This window comes from Argiope bruennichi, chromosome X2 (genome assembly GCF_947563725.1).
Source record: "Argiope bruennichi chromosome X2, qqArgBrue1.1, whole genome shotgun sequence".
Taxonomy (NCBI): Eukaryota; Metazoa; Arthropoda; class Arachnida; order Araneae; family Araneidae; genus Argiope; species Argiope bruennichi.
The window spans coordinates 22,601,867-22,629,089 of NC_079163.1; the positions used below are offsets into that span (position 1 = coordinate 22,601,867).

Consider the following 27,223-nt stretch of genomic DNA (forward strand, 5'->3'; position numbering starts at 1 on the left):
AAGGTCTCCGTTATCTACAAGTGCTTTTCAGTAAAGCGATTCTGTTATATTCATATGTGCAAATAAAGTTTTACTGCTCTCTATATAAAATGTGCAGATATATTTTTATTTTTAAATTTGAAAGGGTTAATTGCAATTGTAAACGGAAACAGTTGTTTGAGAATAGCAAATTTATTTAATGAAGAAAAGTTGCCACATGCAAATATTTTCTATTAATATATAATTTAATCATTATGACCGGAAATAAATTTTCTGATTACACATAATAATGTTCGTGTTGATTGGTGGACAGTTGCAACTTCGAAATAAAGATAAGAAACTAGAGAAATTAATCATTTTAGGTATCTCAGACAAGTAGTGGAATTTCGAAGATGAAAATAAAATCCTTTGCTTGCAATTACTCGCATGACATTCAAATTTCTTGAAAAATGATGTATTTCAGGATCAAAAAACCTTTTAAAATGCTGTAAATTTGTACTGTATGGTATTGCATTATTGTTGCAAGTATTATTAGAATGCAACTTTTTATTAAGTACAGAAAATGTTCACATTGGAAACAATTTAATTAATGCATTATTTGACCAATTTTTCAAAGGAGATGACCATTTACCATTTTTTCAAAGATTTTTAGGAAATTAATAAATGCATTGTTATTTACTGATTTCGCCTTTTTAATTTATTGGAATATGCATATTTTCTTTAAAATGTGGTCCAAAGTCTCACTCGAACACCCATCTGATTCAGGAAAAGCAGTCTAAATCAATAAATTTTCATTTTAACATATATGCGAATTGGAATAGATAGTAGAGTGAAACGTTTTGTTTGCATAGACAAATGCAAGAGATACATTTCAAAGATTGATACTGCCGGAGGAAACATAAAAATTTAATTTTTAAAAATTATTATTACTCCCCACAGAAGCCAAATTGTATTTATACAATTACCTACCATATTTAATAAAACTTAATAATTCGAAGTATAAGCACAGGGGCAATATTTAAAGAAATAATTTTTTGTTTCACCTTTTTGGGACTCCCTGTATGGCTACATTATTCATTTGATTACTTTTCAGATTCCAGTCTGAATGCTAACGAATTTGTATTCATTGATATACATTCAAAGCTCAATTTACTAAATAATTTTTTAAAATTCCTTCTTAAAATGATTTGAATAAGAAACTTACTTATTTCAGCCATTTTAGGCATTTAAGGGAACGGTGGACTATATTAGGCATTTTTGAGAATTATTCACTTATGGTTATGAAATTTTTTTATGCATTTGTATTAAAATATAAATAAGTCAAATTTCTTAAAAAACCTTTTAAAACAGACTATATTATTTTTTTAATTAAAAAAATATATATAATTTAAAAAAAATTCAAAATATTCCAGACAATTTAATTTATAATTTTTCTCATTATTTTTTTCCTTATTACTTAATATTAATTTATTTGGAACAAAACTGTGTATGATTTTGCAATTCCAATAAAAAGCTAAGTATTTAGAAAGATTTTTATACACACTTACTAAATTTTCATAGAAGTTACATGTTTATCTAAACTAAAATTGATTTTTAACTATCTAAAAAAAAAAACTCAAAATATAAAATGCATACCCTATTCCCTTTTAATGTTTAACCGAAATCTTTATTATCAATTTTATTTAATTTTTTCAAAAACTAAGACACCTGGGACATTTCAAAGATATTTAAATCCAATTATAATGCCATTTTGAGAGAAGTCATGAAGATATACTCTTTATCCTCTTAACCCTCATATTTGATCAAATATCAGTTTAGTGAACAATACATTTTATAAAACTATTTTAGTTGAATATAAACATACATTTTGGTGATAATATTTCAATGCTTTCATCCATTTTTGCTTATTTCGAAGTCCACTGTCCCCTTAATACTACCCAATTCAAAAAATCAGAATTTTCTACACCAGATAGAGTTAATCTAGAATATTAAAGAAGCCATGTTCAGTTTCAAATATCTTTATAAGACGTGGACTCACTTGAGAATTCATTTTCATGGTTTCATAAAAACTTATTATTTTGAATTGTTTCATAGAATTATAAACCAAAATCAAGATTTGACTTTCTATTTTTTAAAATGACCATTAACTGTGACTTAACTGAAAAATAGAGCAGCATGGAACTTTAAAAAATATTCCCATCATATTGAACTGTTCCATCTAAATAGAATCTTTAAACTAATTTATGAGCATCCACAAATGCATTATTTTAAAAATCAAACCAGGCTTGTTTAAATCTATAGTTAAAAAAAGAGAACTAACACAAAGGAGACATATGCGAGAGCTTGAAATAAAGTAAGAATGAAGAAAACTCCAAATTTTTCTTATCTCGCCTTTTAAACTGTGAAGGAAAATAAAAATTACTGTATAGAACACTAATTCCACACAAGAAAGATCAACTTTTCTGGATATTGAAGCATTTTCTGTTGAAGCAATAAATTGCATGCAATTTTGAAAGCCCTAACAAAATCCCTTTGACATTCTAAATGCTAAAACTTTATTTAGGAAAAAAATCTTAGCTTGAAATTGTCTGTGTAAACATTCTCTTACTTCAGATTAAAAATTATTTATTGATAAATATGTTGGATTTTCAATAAATAATTATTGAATATTATTGATAACTATTTTCGTACGACATATCATTAATTAGACAATACTGCATCATTACGTGAACGAGGATATCAAAAGGCCTTGCTTTGTTATTTATTGAGTGAATGAATAGTTATTTCATTGAGTGAATGAAATGTGTAAATGAAGTCCGCCCCGTAAAAAGGGTTGTGACGTGTGTGTAGCTAAGTCGTTCTCTTGGCCCTAGATGGTGCTACTATAGAAACAAGAGGCGCTCCCCCTCAGGCTTAAATCGGCTGTCATCGACAGTTGGCTTGTTCATGGCAAGTGCCATAAGAAACAACAACAACAACAACATAGTTATTTCAAGAACTGCGGTGGTAAAGTGGGAATTTGAAAATTATCCATTAAGTTTCATTAGAATTCTCAGAATTTTTTTCGTCGAATTTAATTCATAAAAAGATAGCTTTTCTTAGTTTAGAGATTTTTGAAAGAAGATACTTGTAATTTCTTGTTTTAGTTAATTATTTTTTAAAAGATAAAAACAACTTCTCAAAGCGTTTTTAATGTTTTATTATAATTATTATTATTCATATATTTTATTAATTAGTAAAATAATGGGGAAATGATCGTAAAACCGAATGCATATTGATACGGAAAATCCGTTCAGTGGGTATATGATGAAATTGCAATAAGTTCGATTACAGATAATGATGTTTTATTCCTCTAGAATAACACGAGACACAAATAGAAAAACACAGCTGAAGCGCACACAAAGATAGCCTATGTAGCATTCACAACACAAGCAGACAGTAGCTCTCAGAGAAGTCAATTAATAGTATCTTCGCTCCAAAGAGAGTATTTACACGAGTAATTGGAATTAGCTTTCTTTCGCGCTTTTATAGTCTCCAGAATAGGCTACCGAATTCTCTAGAAGGATATTGGATCTTGTCTCCTAATAGAGGTATCGCTTAAATTCCTATATATGCGAGAATCTTAATTTTTGTTGCCAAGTTTTCACTCAAAGCTGAGGATCATTGACGAAGTATCCATTCAGCATCTATTAAAATATTTGTAAAACTCCCTTCCTTATCGTGAGATAAACTGCGCCGAGGACCAATACTACACATTCGTAAAAACATGATGTGCTTTTCTTTTTCTGTTATACATTCATGAAGTATATTCGCTTTCAGTGAAGTTTCTGAATCAAAATATATTTCGCAACTGCTTTTAAAAGTAAGTTAAAGAATATGACGACGGAGACATACCATCCACATTAAGAAGAATCATTCATTCGTCAGTTACTTCATTCTTGATATATATACACGATAATGTTATGCACTTGCTGATATTTGCATTATTATTCTGCCGTACATCTATGAGAGGCATTTCATTTAAATAAATTAAATCAAATAGCATGATGTATTGGTTTTTTGCTCTCCATCATTAAAAAATTTGATTAAGGAAACATTCAAATTGCTAAGTGCCAGTCAATGCTGTTAATAACAATTTTTCGAGGCTTAAAAGTATTGTTTCAAATTTACGCTGTGCGTTAATTGGAACTCACTTTACTCATTTATCTGTATGGTTTCGATTTAAACATCACTGAAAATTATAAATATTTTTTATTCAAATTATTAAACGTAAATTTAATTTTTTTAATTATTCGGTATCCATTATTCGGTATACTATCCGTTATTCACAAAGAAATATCAGTTATTATATTTTACATGATAAAAAATACCACACTTACTGGGTCCAATCTTACTGCGGTATAAATTCTTGATTTTATTTTATTTTCTACTTGGAAAAACCAATCGGAAATTGCATCACGAAACCATTCTTTGAAATGTCTGATTGCCATCCTACTCTGCTCCCTAGCAGGAAAGAACAACGTATAGTTAGACACTATAATTAATGGAGGAAACAAGAAAAAAATGATCACATCCTTTTAACTATCAATGAATTTCATATCTCGAAACAAACTTATAATATATGTATTGATAAGCAAGAGTACTTATTAGTCAGGTGAGTAAGCAAAAAATTCAATCCCGAAAAGATTTATTGAAATTAGCAAATCATTAACCACCGTTTTATTTCTAAATTTATTTTCCGATGACCTATGTATTGATAAGCAGAAGTATTTTTTAGGTGAATAAGCAAAAAATTCAATCCCGAAAAGATTTATTGAAACTGGCCAATAATTAACCACCGTTTTATTCATAAATTTATTTTCCGATCACCTATGTATTGATAAGCAGAAGTATTTTTTAGACAGGTGAATAAGCAAAAAATTCAATCCCGAAAAGATTTATTGAAATTGGCCAATAATTAACCACTGTTTTATTTCTAAATTTCCAATTTTTTACACAGAATGTGAAGGAAAAAATATAAAAAAATTATGTATTGATAATTATCAAGCATAATATTATTCTGTAGGTATAAAGAAGAGAAAAAATAAACAAATAAATAGATGATTTCAATATCGGTTTTCTTAGAAATAGAAATTTACTAATAGTAGCAAGTTAAGATACCAAAATTTAGTTCAGTTTTATTATATTGACTAGTTCTTAGACAAGAAGAATTTAATCAATCAAAGAAATTGACTGCAAACATTTGATTTTGCAAGTCACATCAAGACTTTTTGTTTTATAATAACGGGATCAATTCAGTTAATGTCACGGCAAACATAATTCTATTTGTCCTATAACTTCCATTTGACACAGTTTGCCTAAATATGGCTAAATGTGTATTGTTTTATGTTGTGTTGTGACGTCAGAACAAAAACAGTATATTCCAATTTAAACTAGCAGGTAGATATTGATACGAATTGACTCAAATGCGCAATCTATTATATTACCGATAAACAGATAATTTCTTAAACTATATATTATATTTTTTTATTCCTATTTTTAGTTTCACATTCAACATTACTTGTAAAAATATCCTTTAGAATATTAGATCAGTTTTTTTAATAATTATCACATGTTATCAAATAAAAATTTACTTACTCTTCTGACAGGCATGATTTAAATTTACTGAACTGAAGCAAAGCTATATAAAATTGTACGATTTCGCCATTTAGGAATTGCTGTAAAAAAGCATTCATCTCTTCTCTGTTTTCGGTGGTGTCGAAGTATAAAATACCACCCTCTTCTCTGAAAACCTGAAAAAAAAATTAATTCGTTAAAAAGGAAGCAATAAATAAATAATCACTGAATAGAACAGATAGGATGTAGGAATGCGAATTTTGTAGATGGAACACTATTAAATAACGGCTTATAAATGGAGCCGGCGATGATATGGGAATTTCGTAAACGCAGTTGGATGATCAATAGTGTTTCCTGCCGAAAATATCAGCAATGACAATGTGATAGAACAAAATAAATCCATTCATTCATAAACTATAAAATATTAGAAATATTTTATTCTAGGTGAAAAATAATCTTCAAGATAATTAATCACTTGTTGGACAAACAGCGTTGCGTCGATACGTTAGTCAAAATATAAAGGTTGTTAATGGCCCTAGGCCGTAAAACCAACCTTATATTTGATATTATATTCATACCCACAATTGCACAAGTTAAAAAAAAATTAAATATGTAGGAACATTTTTCAATTCTGCGCATTGTATCCATTTTTCTATTTCTAATTACAACGAAAAAATAATGCGAATGCTATTCTGTGGTCTGTTTTTTTCGTCCTTAATTTCTACAGAATTGTATTATTTTTGAGGCATTTCGGTTTGTATTGATTATTCGGATGTAGTAATCCCTTTAGCTTAGAAATGCGATTACTCCACGCTGCTTCCATTGCTTCATTTAGTAGATAAATTATATATAATATAAACTGTCGATGAATTTTCATTTAATATATAAACTGCATATTGTATAATATAAACTATATTTTTGAATTACAGCTTTTTCATGCTTCTGAAAGTACAGACCGACAGACATTTACCCACAACTTTGAATTTGGCTCAAAATTTGACAGGTGTCTACAATATAAACATTAAATCTGTGCACCGAATTTTATCCATATAGCTTTCGTCGTTTTGTAGTTATCTTGTTGATTTATATTCGAACAGCTGGACTGACACACTTCCCTTGAATAGATTTTGCACAAACTTTGATAGAAATCTACTAATTTGATTTAAAGACCACATATTACATTTTATCTGTCGAGCTCAAAGCAATTTTGAGTTATCTTTGTCACAGACAAACAGACGAAAGGTGATTTTACGAAAAAGCATTTTTCGAAGTCAAGGAGGTCTAATATCTGGAGATTCGTCAAAATCTCGAGTTCGAATTTTTTGACGTTTACAATAATTTCGGTATACTTCGTATATTTGAATAGCATAGTAATAAATAAAATGATGCGGTTGAATCATGTTTACTTCTTCTAAAGCTTGAATAGTCTACCTCTCTGGTGGGTGTGATGCAATAATTACTTGATACCAATCGAGTTTATTATGATAAGTTAGGAAACGGATACGAATCCAAGTTTGCTAGATCTAGTAGCGCTTTACTCCTTCGATAACACCGAATTCTCTTTAAAGAAAGGTAGAAAGAAAATTCACGGAGTTTCGACACAATCGTATTTATTGCAAATTTATCATTTCTCAGCGAATTTCTTTTATTTTATCTTTTTTTTTCTTTCTTAGCAAATGTCTGTCTGAAGTCGAAGTTTAGCCGCCAACTTCTCAGACCCATACTATAATAGATCCCCATTTCAGTGTTTACCCTTAATGATCTTGTTCCATAAGAAAATTCCTGTTTGTTTGATAAAATGAATTTTGAAATATAATCTGCTGTTATAAATTTTAACACATAATTAAAAGAAAAACTAAATGGAAATCAGCAAAGAATTTATTTAGACAATACTGCTGTAGTTTTTCAAAATATAAGATCACATTGTTTTACCTAGTCGCTGGGTGCCAAATTTATTTTGTTATTAATGTATATACAGGTGGTTATCAAAATAATGGAAATACCTGAGAATAAAACTAACATTTTTGAATGCGCTTCGTAAGCATTAAAATATAATAATAGCCACCATATTTTTATAAATAGTATTGTATATATTCTGGTAGTATGTATAAGCTTTATTAAAATTCTGTAATTCTAAGATTTTTTTTTTTCAAAAGCGTTAAATGTCGGACCTCTCAGATTTTCAAAGAGGCCAAATTGTAGGAGCCCGTCTAGCTGAAGCAAGTGTGACCGAAACATCCCAACTTTTAGGCGTTTCTAGAGGTACGGTATCTAAAGTCATGACAGCATACACACAGCGCGGCAAGACAAGTAAACAAAATAGTGGGCGGAAAGAGAAGCTCAGTGAGAGAGACTGACGGGTATTGAAGCAGATTGTAATGTCTAAAAAGCGAACAACTGCAGCAAAAGTAACCGCAGATCTCAATACCCATCTGGATTATTCAGTGTCAGTGATTACAGTGAGAAGGCATCCTCATAAACAGAACATTTATGGCAGCAATTCCCAAGCCATTTGTCATAGATGTTAATGGAAAACATCATCTACAGTGGTGTCACACTCACAAAACTTGGTCAACTGATAAGTGGAAGAAAGTAATATAATATAACGAATCTTGTACCACAATTTTCTCTACAAAAGGACGGGTGCACGTTTGGAGAATATCTGCACAAGCGTATGATTGTGATTGTCTCCTTCCATCTATCAAACGAGGAGGTGAATCTGTCATGATATGGACAGCCATGTCGTGGTTTTCTGCAGGACTAATCGTAACCCTGAAAGGCATCGATAACTGGAGAGATGTATAGAGAATTTTTAGCTGAATAGGTCCATCCTATGATACAAATTTTGTCTCCTGCAAGGGATGGGATTTTCTAGGATGATAATGCACCTATCCATGCAGCGAGACTTGTCTAATCATGGTTTGATGAACACGAGTTAAACATCTGACTTGGCCCGCACAGTCACCTAACCTCAATATAATTGAACCGTTATGGTCTACTTTAGAGCTTTCAATGCGGAATCGATATCCTCCACCGGCATCTCTCCCAGAACTTTCACAATATCTCCAGGAAGAATGTACAATATTCCTCTAAACACTATTCAACACTTGTATGAATCGATTCCTAGGTGAATCCAAGCTGTATTACATGCCAAAGGCGGTCCTACACCATACTAATAAAGGATTCTTTATAAATAAAAGGTATTTCCATTATTTTGATAACCACCTGTTATATGCACATAATTAATAATTTTTCAGTTGGCCTTTTTGCTCACTTTGGAAAATGCAACATCCTTTGGTCCGGGATATCAGTTTCGTATCAATGATGTGAAACTGTTCAAGAACATCGGAAGAAAATAATTTAAGTCGTCAAGAATAAATTTGGACAGTGAACAATGGCTGTAGTTTCTTGAAGAAAATTGACTACAGAGATTGATTCAAATACTGGAACATACCTTCATTTAGTTAATTTTATATCTATTTTTTAAAAAATTAGTCGCTGCCTGATCTTTTCTTCTTTCGATCATTAATTCCCAACCATTTGAAAGTATTCTACGGGCTATTCGAATGTGTATATACATTGTTAGGCCATTGTTACATCACCTATAAATATATTCTGGCATAATCAAAAGAAATTCACTTTAAATTCCCAGTCATTGAATTCATCCGTTTATCTGCACCATATCTCGCAGTTAAGACTAGTTATTTATTTATTTCTATGGATACCTCATTAATGGCAAGGGCTAAAGTCTTGTGAGAAAAAATTTCCTTCCATAGTAAAAAAAGCAATATGAGATAATAGAGAGATGTTTATGAAAATTAACATTTTTTAATTAGAAAAATATAAACGTGCACTTATATAGAAAGCTCATTTATGTCCATGCAGCTACATTTTTATGTCATACTACAACTAATATTTTTTTCGAATATAAAAATTATCTGTATGGACAAGGCAAGGCAGACTGAATTTGTTTTTTGACTGAATAATTGGATTTATTTAAAAAGGAAACCTTATGTGATAAATTAAAGGCAAAAGTTGAAAATTTTTCAAAATGCAAAGAATTCCATTTTTTTAAAAATTCCTGATGAAATTAAGATACCATTTCTAACTATAAAGGTTTGCATTTTTCGAAACATAATAAATGCTCATGTTAAATGTGGTACTTGATAGCAAGCATTTTAAAATTGAGTTATTTAAACTATACTAGTGCGCAAAACTTAAACAACTTTTCTGTAAAAAAATAAATTTGAAGACATGCAATTCATGCTACAGAGGTATAATGTAGTACATAACGGTTGAAAAATGTTTGGTACGAAAAAAATAGGACATGTATATAAGGGAGCACTTTATTGATGGAATGATGGTGATACAAAGCAGTGTCTGGTCGAGAAGGAGAACGGCAAACAAATATCCTTCAGTAAGATATATGACCTCACCTAATATAATGGTTGCGTAACATCGTCTGCTCAGTGTGATATAAATAATGTTACCCAGCAATTCATGAGGCAAGAGTGTCCGTTTTCCTAGGAGAATCGGTGTCAATTGTTTGTTCATTTCCGAAGGATACGACTGTGCCACCAGACGTTTTCCCAAAGCATCCCAAATATGTTCAATAGGATTTAAATCAGGGAATAATGCTGGACAATCCATTCGACGGTTATCTTCACTTTCCAGAAGCTTCTGAATAGTAAGAGATCTGCATGGTCATGCGTTATTTTTATAAATGCAAAGTCTGGATTTATGATCTCTTGGAACAAATGCATATGAGGGAGGATAACTTTGTCACAATATGGAAAACTCCAGTCACTGAATATCTGTCGAATATGTGGAGTTTTATTCTTCCTTTTGCTATTATACATTCCTAAGCATGCACATTAGGACCACCCATCTATCTCTTTCCCTGATGCTAATAGAATGAAACATGTCCCTACCTCTATTCACATCAATCGGCATCGAGAACCGTTTTTGTGAAATTAAATTAACTTTTATAGGTAAAGAGGACAGGACTACATTGAAAAGATATCTAGTCTTTGTACTCTTTACATCATTGTTAAAACGGTGCAGCCAGTGATCTGCACAATGATGCGTAGCATTCCGGACGCCGAAGAATATCCCACTGTCTGTTCGGTGTCGCCAGCATGGCGATATATAAGTCACCTATTGCTGTTTTTTTCCCTTGGTTTTCCACCACCAACTTTTTTTACAGCTGTATCAGTACTCTGGAGCTCGTGCTAAGCTCGTGAAACAACAATTTGTCAGTTCTAAGCTCACAGGCAACATTCATCAAGCCACAATCTTCTTCCAGTTTTCCTGTTATTTTATCACCTCATGTAAAGGCATCCAGATGGTTCCTTGTAGCCATTTTGAATGTATGATATCACTTTCACTTGTAGTGAAAATTGGAAACGCGACTTCCCTCCTTCATTTTAAGTTGCCTTGAACTATCCGCGCTGACTTTACGCGTCTAGCGCGTCGTCTCGTTACCTATAATGTCATGGTCTGGATATCTGCGTATGCATCACTTTTCCGTTAAATTGGTTTTTCATTGCAATATTAGCAAACAATTCTCTTCTACAGTTTCATAGCTGCTTCAAATTATTTTATTGCTTAAGTTTTGCACACTAGTGTAATTTAAGAAAGGCAGATTAATATGAATTGAGTTATACAACACACACTTTAGAAAGTCAGGTAGAATTTTACTTACCCGCCTGCCAGCTAGAGCAATTATTTCTTCGAAGATCTGTAGAAGGTACAGGAAGATTAGTATTCTTTTGAAACAAAGAAATCAGTTTTTTCAATGAATAAAGATGAAATGTAATTGCTTAGGTCCCTGAAGTTGATAATAATATTTCTGATCTTGATAATAATAAGCATGAAGAAAATAAATGTCTTAAATCATATTAAGGAGGATGAATATAATTAGGATGATTTCGTATGCAACAATGATATCCAATGAAGATTCATAAATTAAAGGATTCAGAATTCAATATCGAATAAGAAAAATATTTAGTTAGCGATGTAAAGCGAGTGGTAATTTTGAATGATGATAGAAAATATTCATAACTAATTTTCAAGTTTTTAAAATTATATTAATTCCTTTCATTTTTCGTTGTATACTATCAGTGAAAATCAGTGAAAAATATACATTGATATTCCACATTTTGCACACTCATTCCAGTTTTCTAAAAATTTAAATATTTAAGAAAATTTATTTATTGGGTTATGTGAATGAAAGAAATTTTATTACTTGCATATTCAATTTAATATTTAAATTTTTAATGAAGTATAATGCATAAGCTGCTTTTTAAATAAAATTGGTTATGAAGCTAAATATATTGTTGTATTTCCAAATTTGATGCATGTGTCCAGTAGAATATTTAAAATAAAACTTCAAGTATTTACTAGAAAATAGATTTTGGCACTTTTCAGATAAGCAGAAAATATTTTAAAAGCAAACAAAATTATCACCAGAACTAAATTCAAATAATGGTCTTGCAAGATGTAGGTTACAGGAAAGATTTGATGTTGAGCGACGCTCATATTAGAAACTCGAATAATGGAATAGATGTCTTTTGAATCTACTCCATTTTTTACATCAAAATCAGCAGTTGTTTTTGATTGTTTTATAATATAAAATAGCTAATAGAAAAGTGCAGTATTAAGCAAGTAAACAGGCCCACTAAGCGAAATTAGCAGATAATCCATCGAAGCCTGAAGTCAGAATCAGGTGTAAATAGAATGCAGTTAGTAGGTGTTGGAGAAACTATTTTACATGAAAAGAAAATTTTTGATAGAATTTCTTGATAAATAAATACCGGTCAATCATTTCAGTTTTTCAGAATTATGATATAATAGAATGCTTTTTAGGAGTATAAATATCATGTAAAAATCTGAATGAAAATGTGATATATTCCTAAAGCTTTATAGAACACAATACAACTTTCAGTAGAACATAACAATAAAATATCACTTTAATGATTTAAAATTTAATTGAATAAGACGTACCCGGATGGAATACTCTTTATAGGTGACACTTGCAATGTCCATGTGCACACTAGAATAAAAGAAAGAGCAAGGTAATATAATTGAACACTTACCGGAAACTAGAGTTCTGTGACCCAAGACTTTAAACCCATGTTTTATTTATTTACTTTGTATTTTAAGACATTAAGCCCCCTTTTTATCTATGTAATTTCTATTTTAAGATATTAAACTCAGTTTCTACTTATTTAATTTGTATTTTAAGACATTAAACTCTTTCTCTATTTATTTAATTTGTATTTTAAGACTTTTCTCAAAAAAGAAACAGGATTTCTTTGACCCAAAGTTTCGATATACAAAAGAAGAAAACTGCGGGCCAAAGTAATCAAATATTTTCAGAAAAGAGCACTGATCTAATTTTTTTAATTAGAGTTTATATAACTTGAGTGAACAAATTGTATTTACTTCAAGTATATTATTGCTTGGGCCAAAGAAACTCCGGTTTTCGATATTTTTTTTGTATAATTTTAAAGATTATATGAAATTAATTCCAAAAATATAGGAATTTTTTTTTTAAAAATCTATATTTTTAGAAGAAAAAAATATTTTAAAAATATAAATTCTCATTAAGAATGTAGATATAAAATATACCCATAGATAGTTGAACACTTACCTTTTCTTCAGAAAATAAAGTATGTGCAACCTTTGTTAAGGCGTGAAGACACTTTTAATGGAAGTTTATTTATTAAATAGTAAGCAGCATTGGAAGAATCATAATTTCTGACTAAATGTGATTTTATTCTTTCGATTAAAATCTTGATAAAAATTTAGAAACGCAACTATTAAAAGTGAAATGCAGTCTCATTCTTCTTGCTTTTCTTTTGAGCAAAAATATCAATAATACATAATGCATATAACGAATAATGCGTAATGCTTGAAACAAAACTTTTACATTTCTGAAATCTTTATATTATACTTTAGTTCTGGAAGAATCTTTATTCAGATTTTTAACAGGCCTTGTATATTCAATAAGGTTTTGATAAGATGATTACGCTTTATAAATAATAGCTCTTGTAACGCTTAGGGTTTGACGGTTTTTCAAACCCGGTTTTAAAAAACCGGTTTTATAAAGTAAATTTGTCACATTCGAAAACCGGTTTTTACAGTAAGAAAACCGGTTTCCCGGAACGCCTGGATATTCCAGATCTTCAAAAAAAAAAAAAAAAAAAAAAAAAAATAGTTGGGACCGATTTGTCTAGCAGCTGGGGGCTTAAGTCGACGAGATGCGAATTTATTAACAAGTGTAGATATATTTGAATTTCTGTTAAATGAACTAAAAAATTTGAACACTGAAATAAGTTTGAAATTATTATATGCTTTAGAAGAACGAATTCAAGAAAGTAGAATTAGCGATTCTTTTGCTGTATTCGCACACTTCTAGTTCAGCGAAGAAATCTAATGTACTTTCTTAAGTTTCAAAAACCGAAATTATTAAGTTATCTGGAAAGATATTGTCTAGATTATTTCCAAATTCTTATGTGGAAACCGATTCTGGTGAAGAGCAAATCGAAGAAACTACTCGTCAGTGTAATGCTTTTTTAAAAGAAGCCATGGAAAAATCAATTCATAAGTTTCTTGAAGACCCCGAAGAAAAACTTGCAAATCCAAAGACACTGAGAGCTGAATTTTCATTATTTCAGGCAACGAATAAAAGAACAAAAATCTTAGATTTGTTATTTGATGCCATGTAAACTATAAAACCAAGCTCAGTAGTTAGTGAACGAGTATTTTCAATTTCAGGCAATATTGTGTCCAAAATTAGACAGCTTTAAAACTTAGCCACCCTCAGTCTATATTTTATGTTTTTTAAAATATTATCTTAGGAGAAATTAAAATTAGTGAAAACAATATAAATATTATTCAAAATTTTTGTTTAAGTTTTCGTTATTTTGTGTAAATAATATGTACATGTAATCTTTAATTTTATTGAATTTGATATTGATTTCGTTTTTTTTGTTATTTTATATAACTTAGAGAAAATATTTTTCCCTATTCTATTTTTTTTGACAAAAAATCGAAAACCGGCTAAAACCGGTTTTTTTTGGTAATATGGAATTCGAAAACCGGTTTTTCAAAAAGTCGGTTTTTGTATAAACCCTAGTAACGCTGAAAGAATGGCCTTGAAAAATAAGGAATATAAATGTTGCAGATTATAACCTGTTTAAAGAGAAATGGCACACGAATATGCAATTGAAGTGAATAGATATTCAAGTAAACATTGACATTGCATTTTATCAAAATTTTTCACACATCATTTTTGTTATTTAGTTTCTTTTCAAAAATTTTATGAAGGTACGATACTTTTACAATGCATTCTGTATTATTGGAGATTCTTATTTAAATTATCTCCACTTTGGGTTTTTATCCACAATGGCAAACATCTGAACAGTTCATTTGTTTTCTAGAGAAATTGCAAACGGTAGTAATTTTAATCCGAAAGTTAGATGAATGATTTTTAGAGGCATAGGATAAGTTTCGCAACCAATGATTTGCGATTTATCAATTATAAATATTTTTTTTCGTACACATGATCAACGCTCCTACGAAAACTAAAATACTATGTTACGCTATTCAGTACTTATTTAATCATATTAATTACTTGTCACTGGTACCTGAATCTTCTTCTTCTGCCAAAAAAGCCCAACTTATATAAAGGTTACACAAAAATAAGGAGTCTACAAAATAAAGAAAAACAAAGGGAATAAATTTATGAATTAAGATGACAAAACAAACAAACAAAAGAAAAGGTACAACATAATATTAGAACCACAGAAAGGGCTAAAAAAATACATTCTTTCATTAGCCAATGAAGCTCAGTCCTGTTCAATAAACTATACTCGTTGTCAAGTTTTAATGCTATTCAATAAAATTAAAGTTGTATATAATTTTTGGATAATTGGGTAATTTTGGGTAACAATTAATAGTATTCAGAAAAAAGTGGAAACAATTACAAAATGAAAGGTAATCAAAACCAGGTTTTAATTGAAAAAAAAAATTGACAGGAAAGTCACTTTTTAAAACATTTTTATTTCACTTCACACGTTTTATTTTTTACGAGAATTGTAATTCACATAATTTTGTAATCTTTCACTTCCAGATGGGATAGCATTTTCGAAATTTGTAAATCAGTGTATTCTCGATGAAAGCACACTATTTTGAGAAATAAATTATCAGTAATTCGATTCATGATTTCGATTGATTTCGAAATTTCATAATACTTATAGTTATGAATTTTAAATTAAAAATTAAAAAGTAAAAAATAATTTTAGTAAACAAATAAATGTGTGAGTTTAAAAACTGTTTTTATTTAATTTATTGACACTGTGTTTTTCATTTTTTTGTATTACAACCTAACATTTTTGACTTAAAAGCTGCTTGTTTATGAGCGAAATTACTATATTCTAATAATGTATAATTTGTAAGTTACTAATTACTTTACCTGTTCCCGGAAATTGTGATGTACGTTATGATTACTCTTTAACTTAACCGCTTTTGTATAATCAGAGTAATAATGTTATTTTTGGGATTTGCATTTTTAAGATTCAAATTGAATAGAAAATAAATTGAAGATTTGCTTTTATGACAAAGAACTGATTTTTTAAAAAATATAATGAAGAAATTTAATCTGAAAACTTGTTCCTGTAATAGAAGAAATGAACGACGATATTTCTATTTCTGTATAAAATGTTATATTCTGTATCAAGTAATAAGAATTTTTTTTTTGTTATTAAGTAACATCGCATACAAAAGAATTAGCTCTAAACAATCAATTTAATGAGCTGGGATGGGCATGAATGCTTTATTAAGCAAAATTCCTCATAATGATTTCATTCGAAGCCGATTCGATTACACTCCCGCTTACATTCTTTTATGTTCTTAAAAGTGGAAATGAAATAAAGACAGATATATGCTAAATGAAAAATTTTGTAACTTGAATGTGTTTCATATTTTCTAAGCTACATTTTCACCAACATGTGGGGGATATAACTCAAGGAGTGTTCAATTTGATATAAAAATCAATCAGCGAAAAAACGCTAAGGAGGCAAAAAGAAAAGTAAATTAATTTCCTAAATTATGTTTTGAATGCAACAAAATACAATAATGGTTTTTTTTTTAAATCTTTGAAGATTTTAGCTTTTGTAGGAAATTAAACATTTTGTAGAGAAAAAATAAATAAATAAAGAAAGAGGTTGGGGGGGGGGAATCGATAAAAAAAAAAATCTGTTTGTTCACCTTTTTCTGTTTGGACATATTTGTTATCTCAAAACTGTCAAATGAATATTCAAATAAAAAAAATATATATATGTGAAGCTAAAGACTGATATTCATCTATCGCTTTCTTTGAGATAAAATGTGAATTAAACCTTTTTGCGTATTTAGAATTAAGAAACAAATCAATAATTTAGGTTTCGATTAAAATACAAACAAGATTTCTTAATTAGCAGAATCATAATGTATTCATACAGAAAAATAATTATACTATGCTACTTTAATGAATACTTAATTATTCCAAATTCCTCATGATGATTTCACACGAAGCAGATAACATTCTCGCTTGCATTTTTTTATGTTCTTAAAATTGGAAATAAAATAAAGACAGATATCTTCTCAATAGAAAATTTTGTAACTTGAATGAGTTTCACATTTTTTATGCTGTCACTAACATGTGGAGGATTTAGCACAAGAATTGTTCAATCTGATATAAAAACGAATCAAAGGAAAAAGTTAAGGAGGGAAAAAAAATCCAAAATTCTAATAAATTAATTTTGTAAATAATGTTTTGAATGCAACAAAATACAATAACATTTTTTTAAAAAAGATTTCAACTTTTACATGATATTAATCATTTTGTAGAGAAAAGCAATACAGATAGGGGACTCTGTAAAATTAATCTGTTTGCTCACCTGTTTCTGTTTGAATATATTTACTATCTCAAAACTGTCGAATGAATATTCTAATAAAAAAGATATGGATGTTCATTGAGGATTGATATTCATTTGTCTCTTTCTTTGAGATAAAATGTGAGTTAAACTTTTTTACGTATTTTGAATTAAAAAACAAATCAAGGATTTAGGTTTTGATTAAAATAAAAACACGATTAGTTAATTTGCAGAATCGCAATGTATTCCCACAGAAAAATAACTGTCCTTTGTTCCAGCTTCTTAAAGGCAGGAATTTCTAGCTCTTCCACGCCTTTTTCGACGCTTTTTCAATTGATTGAACAGAACAAACTATTTGAATAATATAAATAATTATCATCTTAGAAGCTTACGAACTCACCTAGCAAATATTGGTTGGTATTTGCCAAGACACTCTTTCATGTCCCTATTCAGAGTTTCCAAATATCCCAAGAATTCTGCCCGTGAATTCATCGGTAACTAAAACAAGAAGGAGAGCCATTGAATGCACAAAACATTTCAGATACGGAAATAGTTAAATTTTCATTCATTGTTCATATAAAAAACTAATGGAAGTACCAAGTTGTAAGCCGATGAAGGCCGAGAGCTTTGTACCTTAATAAAGATTTTTCATAAAGATAATACCTAAAAATTTTTTAAATAATTTGTTTTAGGATCAAATTTTGATATCATTTCATGTATGATAAGATGGGTAGATATGAAAATTAAATGTTCTTAAAAATATTTTTTTTATTAGAACTAGCAGAAAATTTCAAAATGGAAATTTGAAACAGTTTCCTCATTTGCTCCCTAGTAATTAATTAACTATTAGTGCCAAAAACTGCTGAATTTTTTATTATTTTAATTCAGCCCCCAAAACTCATAAATCATGATAATTTTACAGTTCTTTGAAGGTACAGATGATTCAAATTATACTCTAAATAATTGCCGGAGTTCAAACGAAATTTCTTCCCTTGAGACGAAAAATATTTTATTATAAAAGCAATTTTTTATTTACTTTTATTAAACAACAAGGTTGATTTCATGTTTGTAAACATGGATTTTTGTAACTGATTTTTTACTCAGCTGCTAATGCGATGGAATTTAAAAACTTGGTATACTTATGCATTCTTAATGACAATTGTCTGTTTTGTAACGTCTCCCCTTTTTCCTCGCATGGTAATTGACATTCCGCCCAGATGTAACGTCACCCATTTCTCCACACATAGTTATGTGCCTACGGACTGCCAGATGGCGATCCTCTTCACCAGTAGAGTCATTGTGTCTGTCATTTGTTGTATCCAGATAACGGACTACAGATGTGTTTCGTCATTTTAAATAGATCCATCATATCGTCAAGGAAGAAGAAACTCTAAACATCCAGACATTAAACTTTTTCCCCATTATGAAGGGACTCCTCAATTCTTAAAGAAACGATCAATCACTAGCAACTGCTGTCATTAAGTGTCGAAGTCAGATGAACTTTAGCCGGTGTTAACTGTGCATTGAATATGATTAACAAGTGTTCGGGAAGGGTCAGCTACAAAGATAGATCATTAACAGACATTCCCACGATTGACTGGAAATTGAGGAAGCATTGCTGAGCAGCTATTGCGCGAGAAGGAACTTAAGTTCACCAATGAGAAAGCCAGCGGCGGAAATCTGGCTGGAATAAAATGCAGTATTTTTTTGAGAGAAGAGAGGACAGCTGTGAAAGGCATCGAAGGAGAATTCGGAGAGACGTCGGTGTTCGAAGTAGGTGTTCCTGATTTTGTGAGAAGTTTCGTGCGATTCGGGTTTCTGTGTTAAGATTCCCCCAATAAAGATCAGTGGATTTTTGGAGCTGCTCCTGGAGTAGCCGTTTGAGCTAACAGCCTATTAGCACTTTTTTTTGTGTGTGTATTTATTCTCCGAATTGATTGAGGAATTATTTTCATGATTAGCTTTCAACTGTAGTGTGAATTTTGTAAATAATATTAACCTAGATGAGAACAAGTTATTTTTATGTGCATATATAAGGTTGTAAATAAATGAATTGTTTTGCCACGCTACTCTTTTATTTGATCGTTCCGGATCAAGATATTACAGTTTTAATATTTTAAGTTATTAATTATTAGTTAGTAAATTAATTTTATAAAATATCGATTTCGTATTTGGTTGTAAAACTGAAGAAATGGATTTCAAAGTGAAATATTATTTATAATAATATGGCACCATAAATTTCATATTTTTAGTTTTCAAAGAGGAAGTAACTAAAATAAAGAAAATTATATTAAAATTTTAGAACAAATTCATTAACTAATACTATTATTAAAATTATATTTCAAGTGTAATTTTCGTATTCAATTTTTCAAGGGAGTTTTGTTTTAATGATGTTTTAAAAACGGTTTTAATTTAATTTATATTATTTATTACTATCTTGTTCCATGTTATTACATTTATATATTTATTTCAAGTTTCTCTAGCTCTGCTAAGAGGTCGTATTGATCTGTTGATAAGGTCTCGACCAGAACGCCCCAGGTTCGAAGCCCGATTTCATAAAAGAACTGCTATGCAATCAGATCCTCCAAATCCATACGGAATAAATCTCCTCCCACAAGTGCGGTGCGGAATTTGGAGAGGGGTGATGTCAGCTGAGGAGTCGCACTCTTCATCTAACGGGGGTTCAAAATTACGTTTGTGCCAAAGTAGTCCTAGAGTTATCTCGAAACAGTATGTTAATGTAACTAAATCAATCAAATTAACTCTCTGCCTAAATTGTATGAAAAAGCAAATTTAAACAAAGAGTTTCATGTTATAAATTAATATACAGTAAGAAAATATAGAAAACCATTATTAGCTATCATAATCCATGGAATAAATAATAATATATAAAATATAAACGATAATGAATGGATACTGGACAAAAATCAAGGAGATTATTAAAAACTGAAGTAAAAAAAGATGCCAAAATTAAGATAACATAAAAAAGAAAACTTATTCGAATTATAGAAAACCTTTATTAGCTATCATAATCCATGAAATAAATAATTATATATAAAATATAAATGATAATGAATGGATACTAGGAAAAAATCAAGCAGATTAATAAAAACTGAAGTAAAAAAGACAAAAAAAAAAAAAAAAAAAAATTCAGAAAACATAAAAAAAGAAAATTTATTTGCTCATCCTATTTTTCTAAGATTAAAAACTACAAACATTTTCACTCACCCTAGCGTCCCTGATACCGTCCACGTATCTCAAAGTTCCTTGCTAAAATCAAGAGAATGTTTCTTTTAAAAGTAATAAAGTAACTAGCGAATGAACAAAAATATTATATAATCCATAAAGCATAAAACTAAAAACATTAACTTACTGCATAAGCATAATATACAAGTTTACTTTGACTTGCATATTTCTGGTAAGCATTTACAAGTTTTAAATGAGGAGCATTAATAACCTACAAAAACATTTTAAGCTTTAGTCCTGGTTGGTTTCGAATCCCTTTTTCCAAAAAGAAACATTAAGTTTCTATTTTTATGTGCTATTGTTTTTCAGATAGAACCTTGTTGATTAATCAATGATTTTTTAATAAACTGATAATTTAGAGAAATAGTTAAGAAAATTGCAATCTGAAAGATAATTTAGAAGTATTTTTCTTTCGAATGGATGCAAATAACAATAAAAGGGATCTGTTGTTTGACAATGGATTCTAAAATACTCCGCGCTTTTGCGCATGCGTCAGGATGGGTTTAATTCTTCAAAATAAGGGTGAGAGGAAAGATGAAAAGAGGGGATGTTTACATTTAACAATAAAATAAACTCGGATTACTCGCAGAATGAATTAAAATAATACGGTCAGAAATGACATAAAATTCATATTAACTTGAACAAAAAAGTATCTAATAGGGCGAAAATCAAGGTCAAAGAATGACGAAGAATTCAGGAAATGCGCTCATTCTTCCGCGTCTCTCCCCTTAATGAGATATAATCGTCGAAAAGTGGTCTCTTAAAATACTGAAATGAACAGTAAGTACATGCCAGATTTTATAAAGACACACGATTGTTTATGAAGATATCTGGTTACTATGTTTTACCTTTTTGTGTGCTATAAAGCATGCGAACGTTATAAAAATGTACCAAAAGAAATATTTTTGAAAATGAAAACAGAATTTTTGTTTTTTAAAGAAAATTAAACTAAACACCAGGCAGAATTTACTTCACTTTTCATTAGACAATTTAGCATAATCGCAGAATAAGTAAAATGCAACCAAAAAGCTCTCGATAAATCATTTTTGCTACTTCTTATTACAAGTAAACGTAGGAAGAAATTTATCAATGGTGAAGGCTATAGATACAAAAATTAATTTTAGTTAAGGGTGTGATTATTAGATCTTTTCTTTTATTGTGATGCTATTGTCTTACTAATAATTCTTTAATGTTGAGAAAATGAAAAAAAAAATACCTTGAGGATTGTAATACATAATCTTATGTTTTGATGATTATTTTAAGTAAATTAACTAATCTTTCGAAACGAATCGATCAAACCTTAACTATTTCTACTATCAATAATTAAAATATATTATTAAAAAGTGCTGATCTCACTGTATACTAAAGCAGTTTTCAATTGCTGGGTGATTATAATATATATTTTATACTACTTACCTTAACAGCATCAATAATGGTAGTTTGTAAATTCAGTTGAAAAGGCCTTGAGTTTTGAAAAACTTCCATGTTGTACAGAAATTGTAAGCACCTAAAGAACAAAGCGATAAGTTATAAAGAGCTTTCATTTATGATTACATTTAAAACTTCAGTCAACTCACACTCGAATATTTCCAAATAAATCTACTACCCAAATTTGAAATTAAGGGAACATAACCCGTTTTGATAGTAACAGAAAGAAACTTGCAGTGATTTAATTGAAATCTAATATGGACAGTGGAAGAGAACAATACATTTTGCTGCAGGTGCCCTTCATATTTATTACGCTATTGCTGCCATGCTGATACGAAGTATCCATCTAAAGTGTCTGGCATTGTGGGTAATTTTTTACAATGGAACTGATCAGTGCAATAAGGGCACTAACCTGGAGCCACAAAATAATACAAAATGGTTAAGATATATGCAGTGACATAGAGCCGGAAAGAGGGGGGGATGAAAGAGAAACAGATAGCCTGACAAGCAGTCTAGGATGAATATTAGTCCGTTTCTTCATCTTTTCAAGGTAAATATTGCGGAAGGGGGAGAGGGGAGGGTAGCTAAAATAGTATTTCTTGGACGTCCTTTATTTTTGCTGTACACATAGTGTTTTATGGGATGTGGGTGTTTTTTAACGATGCACTACATCAAGTACATCTACTACACTACATCTACTACAAGTAAAAAGGCTGTTCATTACTAAAGAAATAATTAGTGCAATATTTTTTTTTATAATGAATAAGTACTGAAAATAATGGTACACTCAATGGTCTCTTGAGTGTTATTTTTACGAACATGTTTGAAGTTTTACCAGGCGATGTACACACACACACATGTAAAATGACATCTCTTAATCTAATTTAAATCCTAATTAATTTTTAAATTTTTTTAGCCCATATTACTTTATTCTAAAATTTCTTCTTATTCTCTAATCTAAATCCCACTTTTTAAAATTTAATTATTTCTGACACGAGGCTCTAAAAAGTTGCTGAGTCTGAACTTCTCACGCTCCGAGCGAAATAATAAAAATCCCTAACACCTACTCATTCCTTCTAAAGATACCTAAGATTCTTTTTCCTAAATCGACTTTTTCCAAAGAAATCCCTATAGGAATCTCTTAGTAAAAGCACTGAGAAAAACTTTCACACATTTTTGCTCTTATGATCTGATTCTAACAGACACTTATCGCCTTTGATCTCCATGTACAAACTATGTAAACTAAGTAGGGGCTGAAGAGAGCAGACACTTTCAAATTTTAAGCTTCGTCTTTATCCCCTCCCGGGAGGCATAATTTATGCACAAGCAGGAGCGATGAGGCACATCAACACAGGACAACACAAGAGCGAAAAGAGGAAAAGCTAATGAAATATTTATTCCTGTGATTATATACTGTGAGATTTTGATGGGGATTTCTTTACAGTGTCGATTTAGGTAAGGGGGTTATAGGAATCTTTTAAAAAGAATTCACTTGAGTTGATAATTTTTTATCAATTCACTCGGAGTGTGGGAACTTGTCGACTTCAGCAATTTTAGAATTCGTGTTGAATTAATTAAATAAAAAAGGTGGAATTGGATCAGGAAATAAGAGAATATTTTTGGATGAAGTTAATATGGGCTGAATTAAACTAAAAATTAGGAAATTAATTAAGTTTAAATTAGATTTTAAAATATCATTACACACACACACACACACATACATATATATGTGTGTGTATGTAAGAAAAACATAAGTTCAATCTGGTGATTGAGGAGACAATGGGGACCGCAGGATGTCATCATAGTGCCGTCTAAATAAGCCAATTTGTAAATGCAGCAGGAACAACATTCATAAAAGTGCCAATCGTCTGTGCAATGGCCCAACAATGTTGTGACTACAGAAACCTCTTCCTTTGGATTGAAGAAGCTTACAAGCATATTTCATAATTAACAAATATTTTTGAAGAAATGTGGTTAGAATATACTGTCCTTCCTATTGTTGCATATCACATTGGTACTTTTTGACTCTATAGACTTCTTTAAGGAAATCCACTTGAAATTCATCTAAGAATGGGATTGCAAATGGGAATTATCATAATGCTCTATTTTGAAGTGACCGAGAACACTTGCACCTTAATTGCAAGTGCTTTGAACAAATGTCCCACAAGCAAAGACATGGGGCTTTCAAATTCTTACTAAATGGTAGATTATAGGAAATCCGTGGACTCCTAGAATATTACTCATCCCATAAATGCTTGTTTTACGCTGACCACACTGTATTAATTATTCCCCCCCCTGGCAAATGAATTTTCTTTTTTATTTAATTTTGCACAATTTAGGGGAAAACTATGGTTGCATTCTTAAATTCCTCACAAATTAAAAAAAATAATACAATACTTTATTTTATAATAAACATTTTTCGAACAACCAAATTGCAGCTTTAATTTTTTTTTAACTCAATGGTTGAAATCATTTAATAAATGCATCCATATTTTGAGATGAAACTTACTTTTTCTAGCGCCGGTAGTGCTAATATCCTTTTCGAGTTAATGAAATAATTTTGTGATGCTGTATTTTAAATGCAAATAAAGGTACACTTTTAATACATAGTTGATTCTACAATTAATTTTTGAAAATTCTCTCTAGAAATTTATTTTTATTGAGAAATATATATTGAAAACGTATCTTTGTTAATAATATTTACGATTTTCCTTCGTACTTAAATCTGTGACTTTTTCATTCTCCTATCTCTATCAGGGTATTTTAAACCTAGAAAATTTTAATAATTTAACAAAAATACACTCCCTTGAAATTCGAGCATTCCTCCGACTAAATTAAATTTTTTATTAGTTTAAATGTTTTATTTATAATTTTTTCGAAGTAGAGATATTTTCTGAGCAGTTTCAAAATTTAATGCCCCTTTATTTTAAGCAACAGTTAATTAAATTAAATTTAAAGACATTATTTTCGATGGTTATTGAACTGGTGCAATTATTTCATTCTTTTTAATTCAGAAATTCTTTTTTGATTCTTGACTTGCTTTGCTGAGAATGTGCTTTATATTTTGGGATTGATTTCAATCAATAGAAAGACCGAAATATCTTTTTGAATGTTCGCTTATACACTTCAGCTCTTCAAATAAATCGTTCCAATTCTATTTAACAGATGGCGCCATGTTAATTATGAATATCAGATAAATAAAAATGAATGATTTGGTTTAGTGGACTTAAGTGCAGAAGATTTCGCATCATAGCTGCCATGTAAGAAAATTTTTAACTGTTAACGCATTATAGAGTTATTTAGAGGACATAAATAATTTTAAAAAATGGAAATCATTGCATTCCTTTATTAAATTAAAAATGTTATTAATTAAAATGTTATTAAAAATGTTAAATTGAAATGTTTTATTGAAATACAGATATTTTCTGAGCAGTTTCACAACTTAGTGCTCATTAATGCTTAATTTTAAGCAAAGGTTTTTATAATTTATTTAATGCCTACCTTTATTATTATTTTCCATCATCCTTCAAATGGTATAATTATTTCATTCTTTTTAATTTAGGAATTCTCTTGACAAACAATTTTTGTTAATTCTTAAGGCCTTTGTTGAGAATGTACTTTACATTTTTGAATCGATTTCAATCAGCAGAAAGACCGAAATATCTGTATGAATATTCGATTATAAACTTTAGCTGTTTCGCATCAAGCAAATCGTTCCAATTCCATTAAACAGATGGAGCCACGTAAATTAGAAAAGGTAGATAAATATCAAAAATGAAAATGGAAGATAAGGCATTACTGTTGCTGTCCGAGACAATTTGTAACCATTAATATATCATAGAGTTACTACCAGGACTTTTAAATTTAAAAGAAAATGGAAATTCTTATCCGATTTGATGCAGATTGTCCTAGACGCAATTACTTAAAAACAAACAAACAAACGAAGAATGCTGACGCAGGAAGTTCTCAAATTTTAGATAAATCGAATTGTGTTTTGATAAGGAAAAAAATACAGGCCATAAATTCGTGGAAACTTCAAAAAATCATAATAAAAAAAGTAATGTTGAAAAAAAATTGCGATTTACAAGAATATGTTCAAAAAGTCTTTGAATCCCGCTCCCATTAAAAGTAATTAAAATGACCGACAGATGGCGCTCACACGTCAAACCGAGATGGTTCATGCAAATCAGGATAACTATAAAACACAAGGCAGGAAAGGGATTCGTCATTCGATACCAGCAGCATGCTATCTTTTTAGGATAGAGCATTAGTGGTTTGGAGCCCACTTTTCATTGCGTGGTGACGTCAATATGCAAAACAATTATCTGAGCGACATCAAACTCTCGTGAGTACACGACGAAACCACTCCATTTTGCAAGTGTGACTCTTGGGTGCGGTTTAGCCGCGTCCTTCATTCTGAGGCTTTTCTTTTTTGAAGAGCGTTGTCCTGTATCAGGTTGGAAAAACTGTTTAGTCGCTGCAGAACGGAATTTTACGCTTTTGAAAGAACACATTGTGCCTGCTTTGCAGCAAAGACTTGAGTTACCAGCCGTCGCCTACATACCGGATGGTTCCTCATTTCACGTCGCTGCTTCCGTCAAGACATTCCTCCTAGACACATTCATTGAGGACCCAGTGATAAGCTAGGGATGTAAGATAAATGGCACTCACGATCGCCAAAACTTCCTCCAGGGGATTTTTGGTTCTGGGGATACCTAAAGGCTCTCTAGCTACTTGGGTGGAACTGAAAGTTCCCTTTCAATGGGCCGTCGATTGCATCGATGTCGATATGCTACACTCAATTGTAATAGGCGAAGTTACGCGCCTCAGTTGCTTAATACTTTGTGGGGGCTGTCATGTTGCACATCTTTTACTTTAAAATAAAATGAGCTGTGTTAAGCTACTGTGCTTTGTTTTCCTGATTTATATAAACCATCTCAGTTTGAAATGGGTACGCCATCTATCGGTCAATTTTTAAATCTTTTTTTAATGGGGGGAAAAATCCAAAGGCTCTCTGAACATATTCTAGCAAA

The 27,223-nt window shown here is 30.3% G+C and overlaps 1 protein-coding gene across 1 annotated transcript in view; it reads right to left on the reverse strand.

Annotated features, from left to right (window-relative positions):
* LOC129959942 (protein unc-13 homolog D-like) overlaps positions 1-27,223 on the reverse strand; it is a 277,136-nt gene that overhangs the window by 57,260 nt on the left and 192,653 nt on the right. Inside the window, exons 14-20 of the mRNA XM_056072858.1 lie at positions 22,179-22,269; positions 20,745-20,786; positions 17,917-18,014; positions 12,601-12,649; positions 11,300-11,335; positions 5,617-5,771; positions 4,359-4,482 (exon numbers count right to left, since the gene is read on the reverse strand). Coding sequence (XP_055928833.1) covers positions 4,359-4,482; positions 5,617-5,771; positions 11,300-11,335; positions 12,601-12,649; positions 17,917-18,014; positions 20,745-20,786; positions 22,179-22,269 — 595 coding nt within the window. The remainder of the gene's footprint in view (positions 1-4,358; positions 4,483-5,616; positions 5,772-11,299; positions 11,336-12,600; positions 12,650-17,916; positions 18,015-20,744; positions 20,787-22,178; positions 22,270-27,223) is intronic.